Source organism: Apodemus sylvaticus, chromosome 7 (assembly GCF_947179515.1).
Source record: "Apodemus sylvaticus chromosome 7, mApoSyl1.1, whole genome shotgun sequence".
Taxonomy (NCBI): domain Eukaryota; kingdom Metazoa; phylum Chordata; class Mammalia; order Rodentia; family Muridae; genus Apodemus; species Apodemus sylvaticus.
The window spans coordinates 102103551-102115338 of NC_067478.1; the positions used below are offsets into that span (position 1 = coordinate 102103551).

General features: G+C 53.3%; 1 protein-coding gene across 1 annotated transcript in view; it reads left to right on the plus strand.

The window, feature by feature from the left end:
• St14 (ST14 transmembrane serine protease matriptase) overlaps window positions 1-11246 on the plus strand; it is a 42490-nt gene extending 31244 nt beyond the window's left edge. Inside the window, exons 9-19 of the mRNA XM_052188767.1 lie at window positions 231-328; window positions 1957-2066; window positions 2170-2300; window positions 4938-5042; window positions 5395-5505; window positions 5617-5730; window positions 5995-6117; window positions 6764-6950; window positions 8871-9145; window positions 9942-10078; window positions 10601-11246. Of these exons, the coding sequence (XP_052044727.1) occupies window positions 231-328; window positions 1957-2066; window positions 2170-2300; window positions 4938-5042; window positions 5395-5505; window positions 5617-5730; window positions 5995-6117; window positions 6764-6950; window positions 8871-9145; window positions 9942-10078; window positions 10601-10762 (1553 nt within the window). The 3' untranslated portion in view covers window positions 10763-11246. The remainder of the gene's footprint in view (window positions 1-230; window positions 329-1956; window positions 2067-2169; window positions 2301-4937; window positions 5043-5394; window positions 5506-5616; window positions 5731-5994; window positions 6118-6763; window positions 6951-8870; window positions 9146-9941; window positions 10079-10600) is intronic.
• Window positions 11247-11788: the final 542 nt, after the last annotated feature.

The window sequence follows — 11788 nt, forward strand, 5'->3', positions numbered from 1 at the left end:
ACTGACAGTTGTGAGCCGCCACGTGGATGCTGGGAATTGAACTCAGGTCTTCTGAAGGGCGGGCAGCCTGTGCTCTTAATCGCTGAGCTATCTCTCCAGCCCCAAGGGACCGCTTTTAAAAGCATCTGACTTTAAGCACCTTGCCAAGTACAGCGTCCTGTTTGAAGGCAGAGGGTGCGAAGCGTGAGTTCCCCTTCCCACACCTCTGCTCTCTCCTCTTTTCTTCTTAGGCTGTGGCGGCTCTTTGAGCGAAACCCAGGGGACATTTAGCAGTCCCTACTATCCAGGCCACTACCCGCCCAACATCAACTGCACGTGGAATATCAAGGTAGGAGGAGGTGGCGGTGAGTGCCACGGGACTTGAGGGAAAGCAGGAGGGGAAGACAACGTTAATAACCCAAAGAACCGTGTTAACGGGACCCACAGGACTAGAGTCTTTGCCGCAGGACTAGCCACACCCAGATTTACAAGCCTCATCTCTTTGATTGGCAACGGAGAGAGCGTGGGGTGCTTATTTGTCTCTCTGGGTCAGCTTGCTTCTGGGTAAAGTGAGGCTGAGGATCTGTTTCTAAGAGGTGTTGTCAGGATGACCTCACAGCAAGCCCCAGCACAGCGGCAGTGCTTCCAGGAGCCTCTCGCATCCTCCAATCGGAGGTCTTTCCTTAAAGATGACGAGACACCATCCTAGCCTTTCAAAGTCACGGAGTGCAAATCACCACACATGCACTTATGGTTTTCATTTCCAAGATGTCGTTACCTGTCGTCAGTCACGATCTGAAAATGTTGGGTGGAAAACTCCAGAAATAAATACGCTGGGAAAAATGGGCTTGTTCGGTGTGCCCGTGCTGGACGCACCACTTGGCTGTTAGTTTCTTAATACGCTTTGTGCTAACACACTGACCTGGGACCTGTATCTCAGGGCTTGTGTTCTAGTAGCCCTTACTTACTTAAGAACGGCCCCCAAATATTAGCTCTTTGGATAAACCACAGAAAAGATAGAAAGTCCTTCCTGCAAGTGAAAAATGTAAATTTTTGGTTTTACGATACTAGTGATAAAACCATTATGTTGAGGTGATTATGACTTGTGGACCACTGTGTTAGCGAAATAAGCCAGGCACAAGAAAGACAAGGGTCTGGGCTGGAGAGATGGCTCAGCGGTTAAGAGCACTGACTGCTCTTCCGAAGGTCCTGAGTTCAATTCCCAGCAACCACATCCATGTACGGATGGCTCACAGTCATCCGTAATGAGATCTGATGCCCTCTTCCGGGGTCTCTGAAGACAGTTACAGTGTACTTACATATAATAAATAAATTTTTAAAAAAAAAGAAAGGAAGGAGGGAAGACAAGGGTCACATGACCTGACTCTTGTGGAATCCCCAGAAGTTGACCTCTTAGAAATTGATGGTTACCAGTGATGGTTATGAGAGAGGTTGGGAGAGTGGGGGAGGGGTGGGAGAAGCTGATTAAGGTTTGGGGGATGATGTTCAGTTAGACAGGAGCCAGGCACTCTGCCATGTATTGTAGAGGGACCGACTAGAGGTACCAGTAACTACTATAGACCTCAGAAAGCCAGGAAAGTCTTCACTATTTAAAAAACAGCATCATAAATGTTCAAGGAGGTTAATATATTTAAATCTGATTTAAGGATTAATAATATATATCATTTTTATGATTTTTATATAACAGCTAAAGTAACTAAAACTTAAAAACTGGAGAGCCGCTCATCATATCTATGTATATGTATGTGTATGTGTATATGTATACATATATGTATACATGTATACATATATGTATATGTATGTGTATATATGTAAGAGGAAAAGTCATAGCACGCATGGGGTTACTTCAGGATCCCGCTCTCCATCCTGTCCCATTGCCCCCCTCCCCCCTGTGGATGTCCTTTGTGTTGAGAAGTACCACAGAAGCCAGAGTCCCCAAAGCATCTCTCTGTCCAGGTGCCCAACAACCGGAATGTGAAGGTGCGCTTCAAACTCTTCTATCTGGTGGACCCCGATGTGCCGGTGGGCTCCTGCACCAAGGACTACGTGGAGATCAACGGGGAGAAGTGAGCCGCCCCCAGGGGTGCAGCCACTATTCTGGATGCTGGCAGGGCTGGTCCCGGGCACCCCCAGTGGTCAAATCTCCCTCAGCCTCACTCTTGCTCTCAGGTACTGTGGTGAGAAGTCCCAGTTTGTGGTGAGCAGTAACAGTAGCAAGATTACCGTCCACTTCCGGTCCGATCACTCCTACACGGACACCGGGTTCCTGGCTGAGTACCTCTCCTACGACTCCAATGACCGTGAGTCAACCAGTGTGGGGGCGATGGTTGGATGGTTGGTGGCATTGGTGCAGGAAGTGCTCTGGTTTTTTTGTTTGCTTTTGGTTTTTGGTTTTTGGATTTGTTTTTTTCGAGACAGGGTTTCTCTGTGTAGCCCTGGCTGTCCTGGAACTCACTCTGTAGACCAGGCTGGCCTCGAACTCAGAAATCCACCTGCCTCTGCCTCCCGGCACAGGAAGTGCTCTGATCTGTCCTGCTCTGTGCTTCCTTCGAGAGGACCAAGTGTCAGATGCATCCCACTGCCATAGCTTTAGAGAAAAGCAAGACTGTTTACTCAATAAATAAATAAATAAATAAATAAATAAATAAATAAATAAAGCCTGGGTTAGGGTGCCGCTCTGTTTTGAGATTGCGAGGCTCTGGGTTCAGTCCCGAGCACAAGAACAAGAAAATGAGAGTGAATGGCTGGTCTAACCCGTGCTTCTCAAAGCTGCTTCCCATAGTGACACAGGAGCCCTAGACCCTCCTTACCAACTTCCTGGGGCCACGCCTCTTTGGTTCAGTGTCACAGTGACTTTGGTAATCTGTGCTTCCCTTGAGAATCTATTAGCACTTTTAGGATTAATCTGGAATATTTAAACATTGGGAAACACGATTAGCTATGTGAACAGCGATTCATTGGCCTAGAGAGTACTGATTGAGTGTCCCGTATCTAAAATGCCTGGGACTAGAAGTGCGGTAGACTTCAGATTTTAAAACCTTTGCACACACACAGTGGATCTTGGAAATCCGCCCCAAGTCTAAACATGACATCTGGGGCTGCAGAGAGAGCTGACAGTAGAGTTCTTGCTGCCTAGCATGAGAATCTGCATTTGGACCTCCAACATCCACATTGAAACTGGGTTGTGTGTCTGTAACTCAGAGCTGGGGAGGCAGACCCGGGAGCCTCTGGCCCGTCCTGGATAGCTGAATTTGTGTGCTCTGGGTTCAGTGAGAAGGCTTGACTGACAAAAAGGTGGAAAGTGACTGACTGAAGACTGACACACATCCACCCACAAGCACAGGCACAGGAACGTGTATACATATAGCCATACCGCACTCACAAACCCAAAACGGGACTCATCAGAGCACCGCATCACCACACCTGTGTTTTCTCCAGTCACGAGGTCAGGTGAGGTCAGGGATGTCCCTTCCTACCCGTGGCATCCTGCCAGCTCTGAAAACACCTCAGGTTCTGCAGCCTTTCTGGGCCTTGGTGTTCTGGCTGGGGGATCCTCTAGCTGCAACTTTTAATCTCAACCCCGTATCATGGAATAATCATTTGGTAGGCATTCTAAGTACTGAAAGTCACATTTAATTTAAAATGTAACTGCACGGGCTGGAGAGATTGTAGGGGTCTTGGAGTTGGCTCAGGATACCCCAAGACCAAGTTCTCAGACCAAAGGGGGTTTATTTGCCCCAGAGAGACAAAGGGCAGGGAATAAGAGACAAAGAAAGATGGCCGATAGAGGACGAGGGAGAAGGGAACAAGGGGGGCGGGGAGGGATATTTGTCCTGGAGGGACAAAGGGCTGTTCTAGACTGAGAGGACACAGATGTGTCCCACAGGCAAATGGTGGTTTATAAATGTAAAAGAGGAAACCCCATCTGAGGGGCAAGTGTTTAATTTTAATTGGGCATGTTAGTTAGGAGAGCCAAAGAGGGCTTTTGATTGCTGGGCCTTGGTAGCCAGCCCCAGGAGGAGGACATAGCTGAAAGAGGGAATGGACCTTTGGGGTTAGCTTTAGGAATGTAACGGTTCTTAGCAAGGGAGAAGGAAATGGGTGAAAGGACAAAACCTGTCTGAGGTGTCTGCCTTGCTCAGGCCTGTGTCTGCCACCCCCTGGCCTGTTAGAGCCCTCTCAGAGATGGCTTAGTGATTGAAAGCACTTGTGGCTTTTGCAGAAGACCCAGGTATGGTTTTCAGCTCGCACGGGAACCAGTTCCAGAGGATATACCGCCCTCTTCTGGCCGCCAGGGGTACTACATGCTTGTGGTGCATAGACAGAAATGCAAGCAAAACACCAACAAACATAAAATGAAAACCTATAAAACCTTAAAAACTCAAGGCAACTGGATGGCTTCCAAAAGTCTTTCTGGATGACCGGACAGCTTTGACGTGAGGACGTACTTGTGGCAGAACTTGTGTTTGTGCTGTGCTGTGTGTGTGTGTGTGTGTGTGTGTGTGAGAGAGACTCTCACGGCTCCGTCCTCCGCCCAAGGGATAATCGTCAGGGAGCTGTTTCGGGAATGTTGGACTTCAGATAACTGTTAGCATGAAGGATGTGGTTTTCACTTGGCTACCACACCCACCCCATGGACGCACTGCTCTGTGGCCCTGGTGTGCCGAGTCACAGGCCTCTGTCTGGGGGAACCCAGGGCGGTGGGGGGCCACGTGCAGCTGGCTTCTCTCCCCCATGCCTGTGCTCTGCGCAGTCAGTGGTCAGGGCCACCCGCCTGCTACCCATTCTGGCTGCTGATACAGAAGGTCCCCTGTCAGAGTTGGCTCTCGGTGGTGTCTATAGCTGCTTGCAGGCCGATGGCTTAGTGGGACTGTGAGGTGGCTGTTAGGGAAGAGGGGGCAGCCATGGACTTCATCTCTTTCTCTACATCCCTACAGCATGCCCAGGGATGTTCATGTGCAAAACTGGCCGGTGCATCAGCAAGGACCTGCGCTGCGACGGTTGGGCAGACTGCCCGGACTACAGTGATGAGCGTTACTGCCGTGAGTCCCGCTGCAGCCTGCCCCAGGATCCCCGTTCTCACACCATGCCCTGTCCCCTCCTGCCTCCTCCTCCTCCTCCTCCTCCTCTCTCCTACCCTTTTCTTGTCTAGTGGCATGACCTTCTCCTCCCCTGGTTCTGCGCAATCCATCCTGGTCTCCCCCTTGTCCCCTACCGCCCCCATCCCTTCCTCACACCATTGGAAATCGTGGCTAGCAGATGAGTGTTTGTCAGCACCGACAGCTAGCTGTGCAGAGTAGCTCACTGTTTTCCAGATAGGACCGCAACCTGGCAGCTGGGACTGCCCGGGCTGCCCCTGGGAGCCTGCAGCTGATTCTAGCTCTCCCACAACAGGATGCAATTCCACCCACCAGTTCACGTGCAAGAACCAGTTCTGCAAGCCCCTCTTCTGGGTCTGTGACAGTGTCAATGACTGCGGGGACGGCAGTGACGAGGAGGGATGCAGTGAGTACCTTGGGGTGGGGCGGGGCGGGGCACTGCCCTGGCTCCCCAGTGCCCGCTCGGCCTAGTGAGTCAGGGCATGCTGGGGGTTGCTAAGGAACTGTGTCTCCATAGGTTGTCCTGCCGGGAATTTCAAGTGTTCCAATGGGAAGTGTCTCCCTGAGAGCCAGAAGTGTGATGGGAAGGACAACTGTGGAGATGGGTCTGACGAGGCCTCGTGTGACAGCGGTAAGACCCAGGCCTGGCTGCCTTTCCGTGGGGATGGTCTCGCTTCCCCTAAAACTACACCCTAAGGTAGAAGCCTGTCTCAGGCTCTATAGAGGGCTTGCAGAGATTATAAACACATGTTACCTGTGTATTAAGTCTGAGGAGAATCATCCAGAAGGTGGTGAACCTGTAGCAAGGTTGAAGGGACAGGGGACAAGGATGGGATGAAGGGGCCGGCAAGGTGGACAGTGGTGTCGTGACATGTCCGTCCTCTCCCGTCAACAGTGAATGTCGTCTCTTGTACCAAATATACCTACCGCTGCCAAAATGGCCTCTGTCTGAGCAAAGGTAACCCTGAGTGTGACGGGAAGAAGGACTGCAGCGATGGCTCGGATGAGAATAACTGTGGTAAGCAGGGCACTGGGCACGGTGGGCCAGGGTGTTCACTGTGCAAGGTTCGCATCTGAAGGAGCACCCAGGGGTGGAGATCTTCCCAGAGCCTCACTCACACAGCCCAGTACCCACTCAGAGGGCACATCTGCCTGAAGGAGAGGAGGACTTCGCCACTTGGCACAAACATGCAGCTCTGAGGGGAGCCAGCATGTCACCTCCTCTGGGGACACAGCTAACGTACTGGTTGCTCCATAGACAGATAGAGAGATAGCCACAGGTGAGTGGCTTGGAGGAGAAAGAGCCCAGCTGCCCAAGCTCCGTCCTCACCAGCCCAGGCCTTAAGCCTGTGTCCTAGAAGAGCTGGCTGGGTGGCCTTCCTGTCTCCATGCACTGGGCTCTGAGCTGTGTCCCCTTAGCAAGTGATAGTAAATCAAGCCTGTGGAAGCAGCGGGTGTCTAGAGCCCGGACGCACTTGTGCAGTATAGCGTGGGGAAGGGAGAGCCGGACCGGGGAAGATGGCGGATCTGTGAGGCTTAGGGACCCTTCTGCTCTGGTGTTGCTGCACACACCCACTGGCGATTCCTGAGCTGAGTCTCCCGTGTGTGAGAAATGCCCCTTGGAGGTTGAGTGGCTGCACTTTGATTCTCTGTCCTCTCTCCAGACTGTGGGCTGCGATCCTTTACCAAACAGGCTCGAGTGGTTGGTGGCACGAATGCGGATGAGGGCGAGTGGCCCTGGCAGGTGAGCCTCCACGCCCTGGGCCAGGGCCACTTGTGTGGGGCCTCACTCATCTCTCCAGACTGGCTGGTCTCTGCAGCTCATTGCTTTCAGGATGACAGAAACTTCAAGTGAGTATCCGGGTGTGCAGGGAGGGTGTCCTGTGTCTGAATTTTGCCAGGGTAAGCTGGCACTACAGCAGGGGGATGGAGGGAGGACTGGGCATCCCAGATAGGACTTTTTTTTTTTTTTTTGGATTTGGTTTTTTTGAGACAGGGTTTCTCTGTGTAGCCCTGGCTGTCCTGGAACTCACTCTGTAGACCAGGCTGGCCTCGAACTCAGAAATCCACCTGCCTCTGCCCCCCAGAGTGCTGGGATTACAGGCGTGCGCCACCACCGCCCGGCTCCAGATAGGACTTTCTACAGAGCCCTGGGTGTTCTGGTACTCACTATGTAGACCAGGCTGGCCCGGAACTCTGCCTTTCAAGTGCTGGGATTAAGGGCGTGCTGTACCACACCCCACAGTCAGATCTACTGTGTGCCACCCCTAACAAACTAGACAGTTCTATATGTGACCCTACGTTACAGATACTGGTGCTTGGAGAGGAAAGGGTGTTTGTTTAGGTTTGCACAGATCTGTGGTAAAGCCAGACTAGGAGGAGCTATTTGCTTACTTCCTGTTTTTCGTGGCTCCTAGGGATTGGTTAATGATGAGCCTTGACTGAGTCTATGGTCTGGCTTGCAGTTGGCTTTCGGGCAGGTTATTCCCTTTCTAGGTCCTGATGACATGATACAGTGAGTTCTCAGCCTTAGAGTTGGGGGAGCTAAAGGTGGTAATTTACCTGAGGCCCAGCACTGTGCCTAGCACACAGTAGGTGTGTGTCTGCAGGGAGGGCTCAAATTGGTCTCTCAGGACAAGGCAAGCTGGTGTCAGAGTCTTCGAGGTCAAAGAAGTGGCAGGACCAGGTGGGTTTGAGGCCGGGGCTACTTGTGTCTGAGCCAAGGCGCTCTGGCCACTGACCACAGGGGTCTCTGAGGACACAGACTCAGGGGAATTTCCTTCTGCAGTAGGCAGCTCAGGGGCCTGCGACCCCTGCTACTGTGAACACCCTTTGCATAGAGGAGACTTCCAACAGGAAGTAGAATTAGCCCATTTCCATATTCAGTTTCATCTCCTGAAACTTTTCCTTTGGGATTCATGTCTGCTTACCCCAACTCCCACCCTGCAGGGTTTGGCTGGCTAAGCTGTGAGTTCAAGGCGTGCTCCATTCCCTCCCACCTCCCACCTCCCACCTCCCACCTCCCACCTCCCACTCCGGGCTTGTCACCCCCCACCCTGTCCTCTTGTGGGGTGCTCTGATTTGTACTCACGCCTCTCATCTCTGGGACACTCTGAACTTGATCCTAGGACTCTTCGCCTACTCATGATTGAGTGAATGAACAGACAGGTGACAGGTGCATCGTTGGAATAGATAGATATGAGATTAGAGAAGGGGCTGGAGAGACCGCTCAGCGGTTCAGAGCTCTGACTGCTTTTCCAGAGGTCCTGAGTTCAATTCCCAGCAACTACATGGTGGCTCGCAACCATCTGTAATGGGATTTGATGCCCTCTTCTGGTGTGTCTGAACACAACTACAGTGTACTCACATACATGAAATAAATAAATAAATCTTTGAGAGAGAGAGAGAGAGAGAGAGAGAGAGAGAGAGAGAGAGAGAGAGAGAGAAGGACCATAGGAAGGGGAAGGCCTTGGGCTGCAGCAATGGTTCAGTGGTTAAGAGAGTGCACGTCTATAGGACCAGAGTTGAAGTCCTAGCATCCATATTGGGTGGTTTGCAACTGCCTATGACACCAGCTCCGGGCGGGAGGAGTCCAACACCTCGTACTAGTAAGAGAGCTTCCCTCTGCCTCCTGTTCCTCGGCAGCTGTTTAAGGCCTTCTTTATGGTGGGTAGCCTTCTGAGTCTCGGTGAGAGCTTAGGGCACTGCCTGTGCGTTCGCAGCCACCCACAGACTTGTGACTGCTCTGCCGCCTCCCCTGTGCCGTCCCAGGTACTCAGACTACACGATGTGGACGGCCTTCCTCGGCCTGCTGGACCAGAGCAAGCGCAAGGCGTCTGGGGTTCAGGAGCTGAAGCTCAAACGCATCATCACCCACCCTTCCTTCAACGACTTTACCTTCGACTACGACATCGCCTTGCTGGAGCTGGAGAAGCCAGCCGAGTACAGCACCGTGGTGCGCCCCATCTGCCTGCCTGATGCTACCCACGTCTTCCCTGCTGGCAAGGCCATCTGGGTCACAGGCTGGGGCCACACGGAAGAGGGAGGTGAGCTCCAGGCCGGGACCGGAACCTGCAGAGAGCCCTCGGCCTTCCTGCAAAGCCATGGCGTGCACGGCTGCACAGAGTCCATCCTGGCTTCGGGGCTGGTGGCAACGTCCCGTTGCCTGGCAGGATGAAGCTGTTGGGTGGAAAGGAAAAGGAGGCTCCGAGTAAAGAGGGTGGGTTTTGCAGGTTGGGCTCTTGATCAAAGCCCTGACTCTGCCACTGAACTGCCTGAGCGGCCCAGTTGCTTAATTTGTTAACTGGGGTTATCCATCTGCGAAAGCGTGTCCAGTGAGTGTGAGCCCAGGCGCTACTTTTCTGCGCGGATAAGTGTTTGAGCTGGGCCCGTGTATGTGACCCATTGTGGGTCCTTGTGCCCTGTGGACCCAGATCGGTGTAGTTCATGGTGAACATTCATACAGAAAGTAGAACCCTGACTTACAGGGGTCCCTTAAGGGCAGAATCATCGTGGCGTTTGGCGGGCTTTTCGGCGTTTTGCCGCTTCCCACGCATCTCCTACCTTGCTGCATCCCTGACCCAGCCGCAGCAGTTCTGCTGTGCGGTCTGGTTACTTTTAATGGCTGCACAGTACCCTGCCGCGTGTTGTCGGTTTACCCGTCAGCCGCAGGCTCTTGGGTTATTTTCAAGCAATGCTTGCAAACTTGGCCGGTGGGGAGTAGCTCCAGAGCGTGTGTGTGTGTGTGTGTGTGTGTGTGTGTGTGTGTGTGTGTGTCCATGGAGACCGGCTTGCCCAGGCGCGGCCTGCCTCAGTCCCCGGCTTGCTTGCTGTGATCCCCAGGCACCGGAGCACTGATCCTGCAGAAGGGGGAGATCCGAGTCATCAACCAGACCACCTGTGAGGAACTCATGCCACAGCAGATCACCCCACGAATGATGTGTGTGGGTTTCCTCAGTGGGGGTGTGGACTCCTGCCAGGTGCGTGGCCTGACAGCGGAGAGGCAGAGCTGGAGGGGGAGGGACCTCGAAAGGCGGAAGCTGCCGGGCAGGAATGGCGCATGCCTAATGGTGCATGCCTGTCACTTGGGAGGCAGAGGCAGGCGGATTTCTGAGTTCGAGGCCAGCCTGGTCTACAGAGTGAGTTCCAGGACAGCCAGGGCTATACAGAGAAACCCTGTTTTGAAGAAGGAAAAAAAAGAGAGAGAGAGAGAGAAAGAAAAAGAAAAGAAAGGCCGATATTGGGGAATGGCCAGACCAGGGAGAGGAAGGGCCTTGCACAATGCCAAGGGAAGGAGGCAGGGCAGGGGAAGCGGAGGACGGGGCCCTAGCTAGGGTGGAGCTGGGGATAGGTAGGGCTGGGAGAGCCTGGGGTAACCAGGAGTCAAGGGGAGGTCGGGCTGCCGGGAGAGGTCAGTCCGCCATGGGAGAAGCCAGTTTGGTGGAGGCAGCTGCTAAGAGCCTCAAGTAATGGCCTCATGCGTGGGATTTGACTTTGCGCAGGGTGACTCCGGTGGCCCCTTGTCCAGCGTGGAGGAAGAGGGTCGAATCTTCCAGGCTGGCGTGGTGAGCTGGGGTGAAGGCTGCGCTCAGAGGAACAAGCCAGGCGTGTACACAAGGCTCCCTGCGGTTCGGGACTGGATCAAAGAGCAAACTGGGGTCTAGCAGCACGGACAGACAGACAGACAGCCGACCACGAGCACCCACAGCGATGCCCCGGCAGGCGCACCTGGAGACCGGAGAGGAGCGCTGAGGACATTTATGCTGTGGCCTCTTCCCCCACAACCCAGACTGTGAACTGCATCCTTAGGACTCAGAGTTCTTCCCTGTGCCTCCGAAGTGGGACCCCTCAGGATCTGGAGAGAGAACTTCTGTGCTAGTGGCCCCGCCGGGGGCAAGGGTCTGATGGCAGCCTTCCCCTCTAGCCCTGAGCTGGGTGAAGATGATCTCCCGGAGAGCCGCTTCCCGACAGGAAAACTCTTGTTGAGCTCCTGGGAGCCCTCTGGGTGGAGGGGGGCTCGGGGTCACACTTTTCAGGAAGCTCCATCCCTAGGGAGCCCAGAAAACAGTGACCCCTGCGGCTGAAATTGTTTTGCTGGTGCCAGGGGTGGGTATTTGAGAGTAAAACGTTTTATTTCTTTTTAGGAAATTTGTTTTTCTTGCTATACTACTATCCCCTCTCCCCCATCCCTTTGCGCTGACTGGAACTAATTTTCCCTTAGCACAGACCCTGGTGTGATCTTGGGTGCAGACCACAGTGCTTCGTCTTCCTAAGGTTATAGCAAGTGCTCACTTATAAGCCAGGGCCCTGACTGCGACAGAGGGTGGGTCAGGAGGGAGTTAGGGGGAGAGAAGTCATGTAGAGAGAGGGTACTGTGACTGTCCAGGCCTGACCCTGGCCTCGCCCTACCTGGGTCATGAGGACAGGTGGTGGCAGTCATGGTGACATGTCAGAGGAAGAGGAAGTGCTGTGGGTTTGCTTTCAGTGCACAGATGGTTTACACATGCTGTGTGTACCCACACATATGCATACACAGGGTGCGCCTGGACACAGGGCCCGGCGTGGGACGGGAGGATGAGTTCCAGTTGGAGGAATGATGTTGCACTAGTGATGGGCGCCTCTTTCTACTTTATAAAATATTCTCAACCTAGTTGGAGTGGCCCAGGGAGACGGGGCTGTAGACCTGGGGA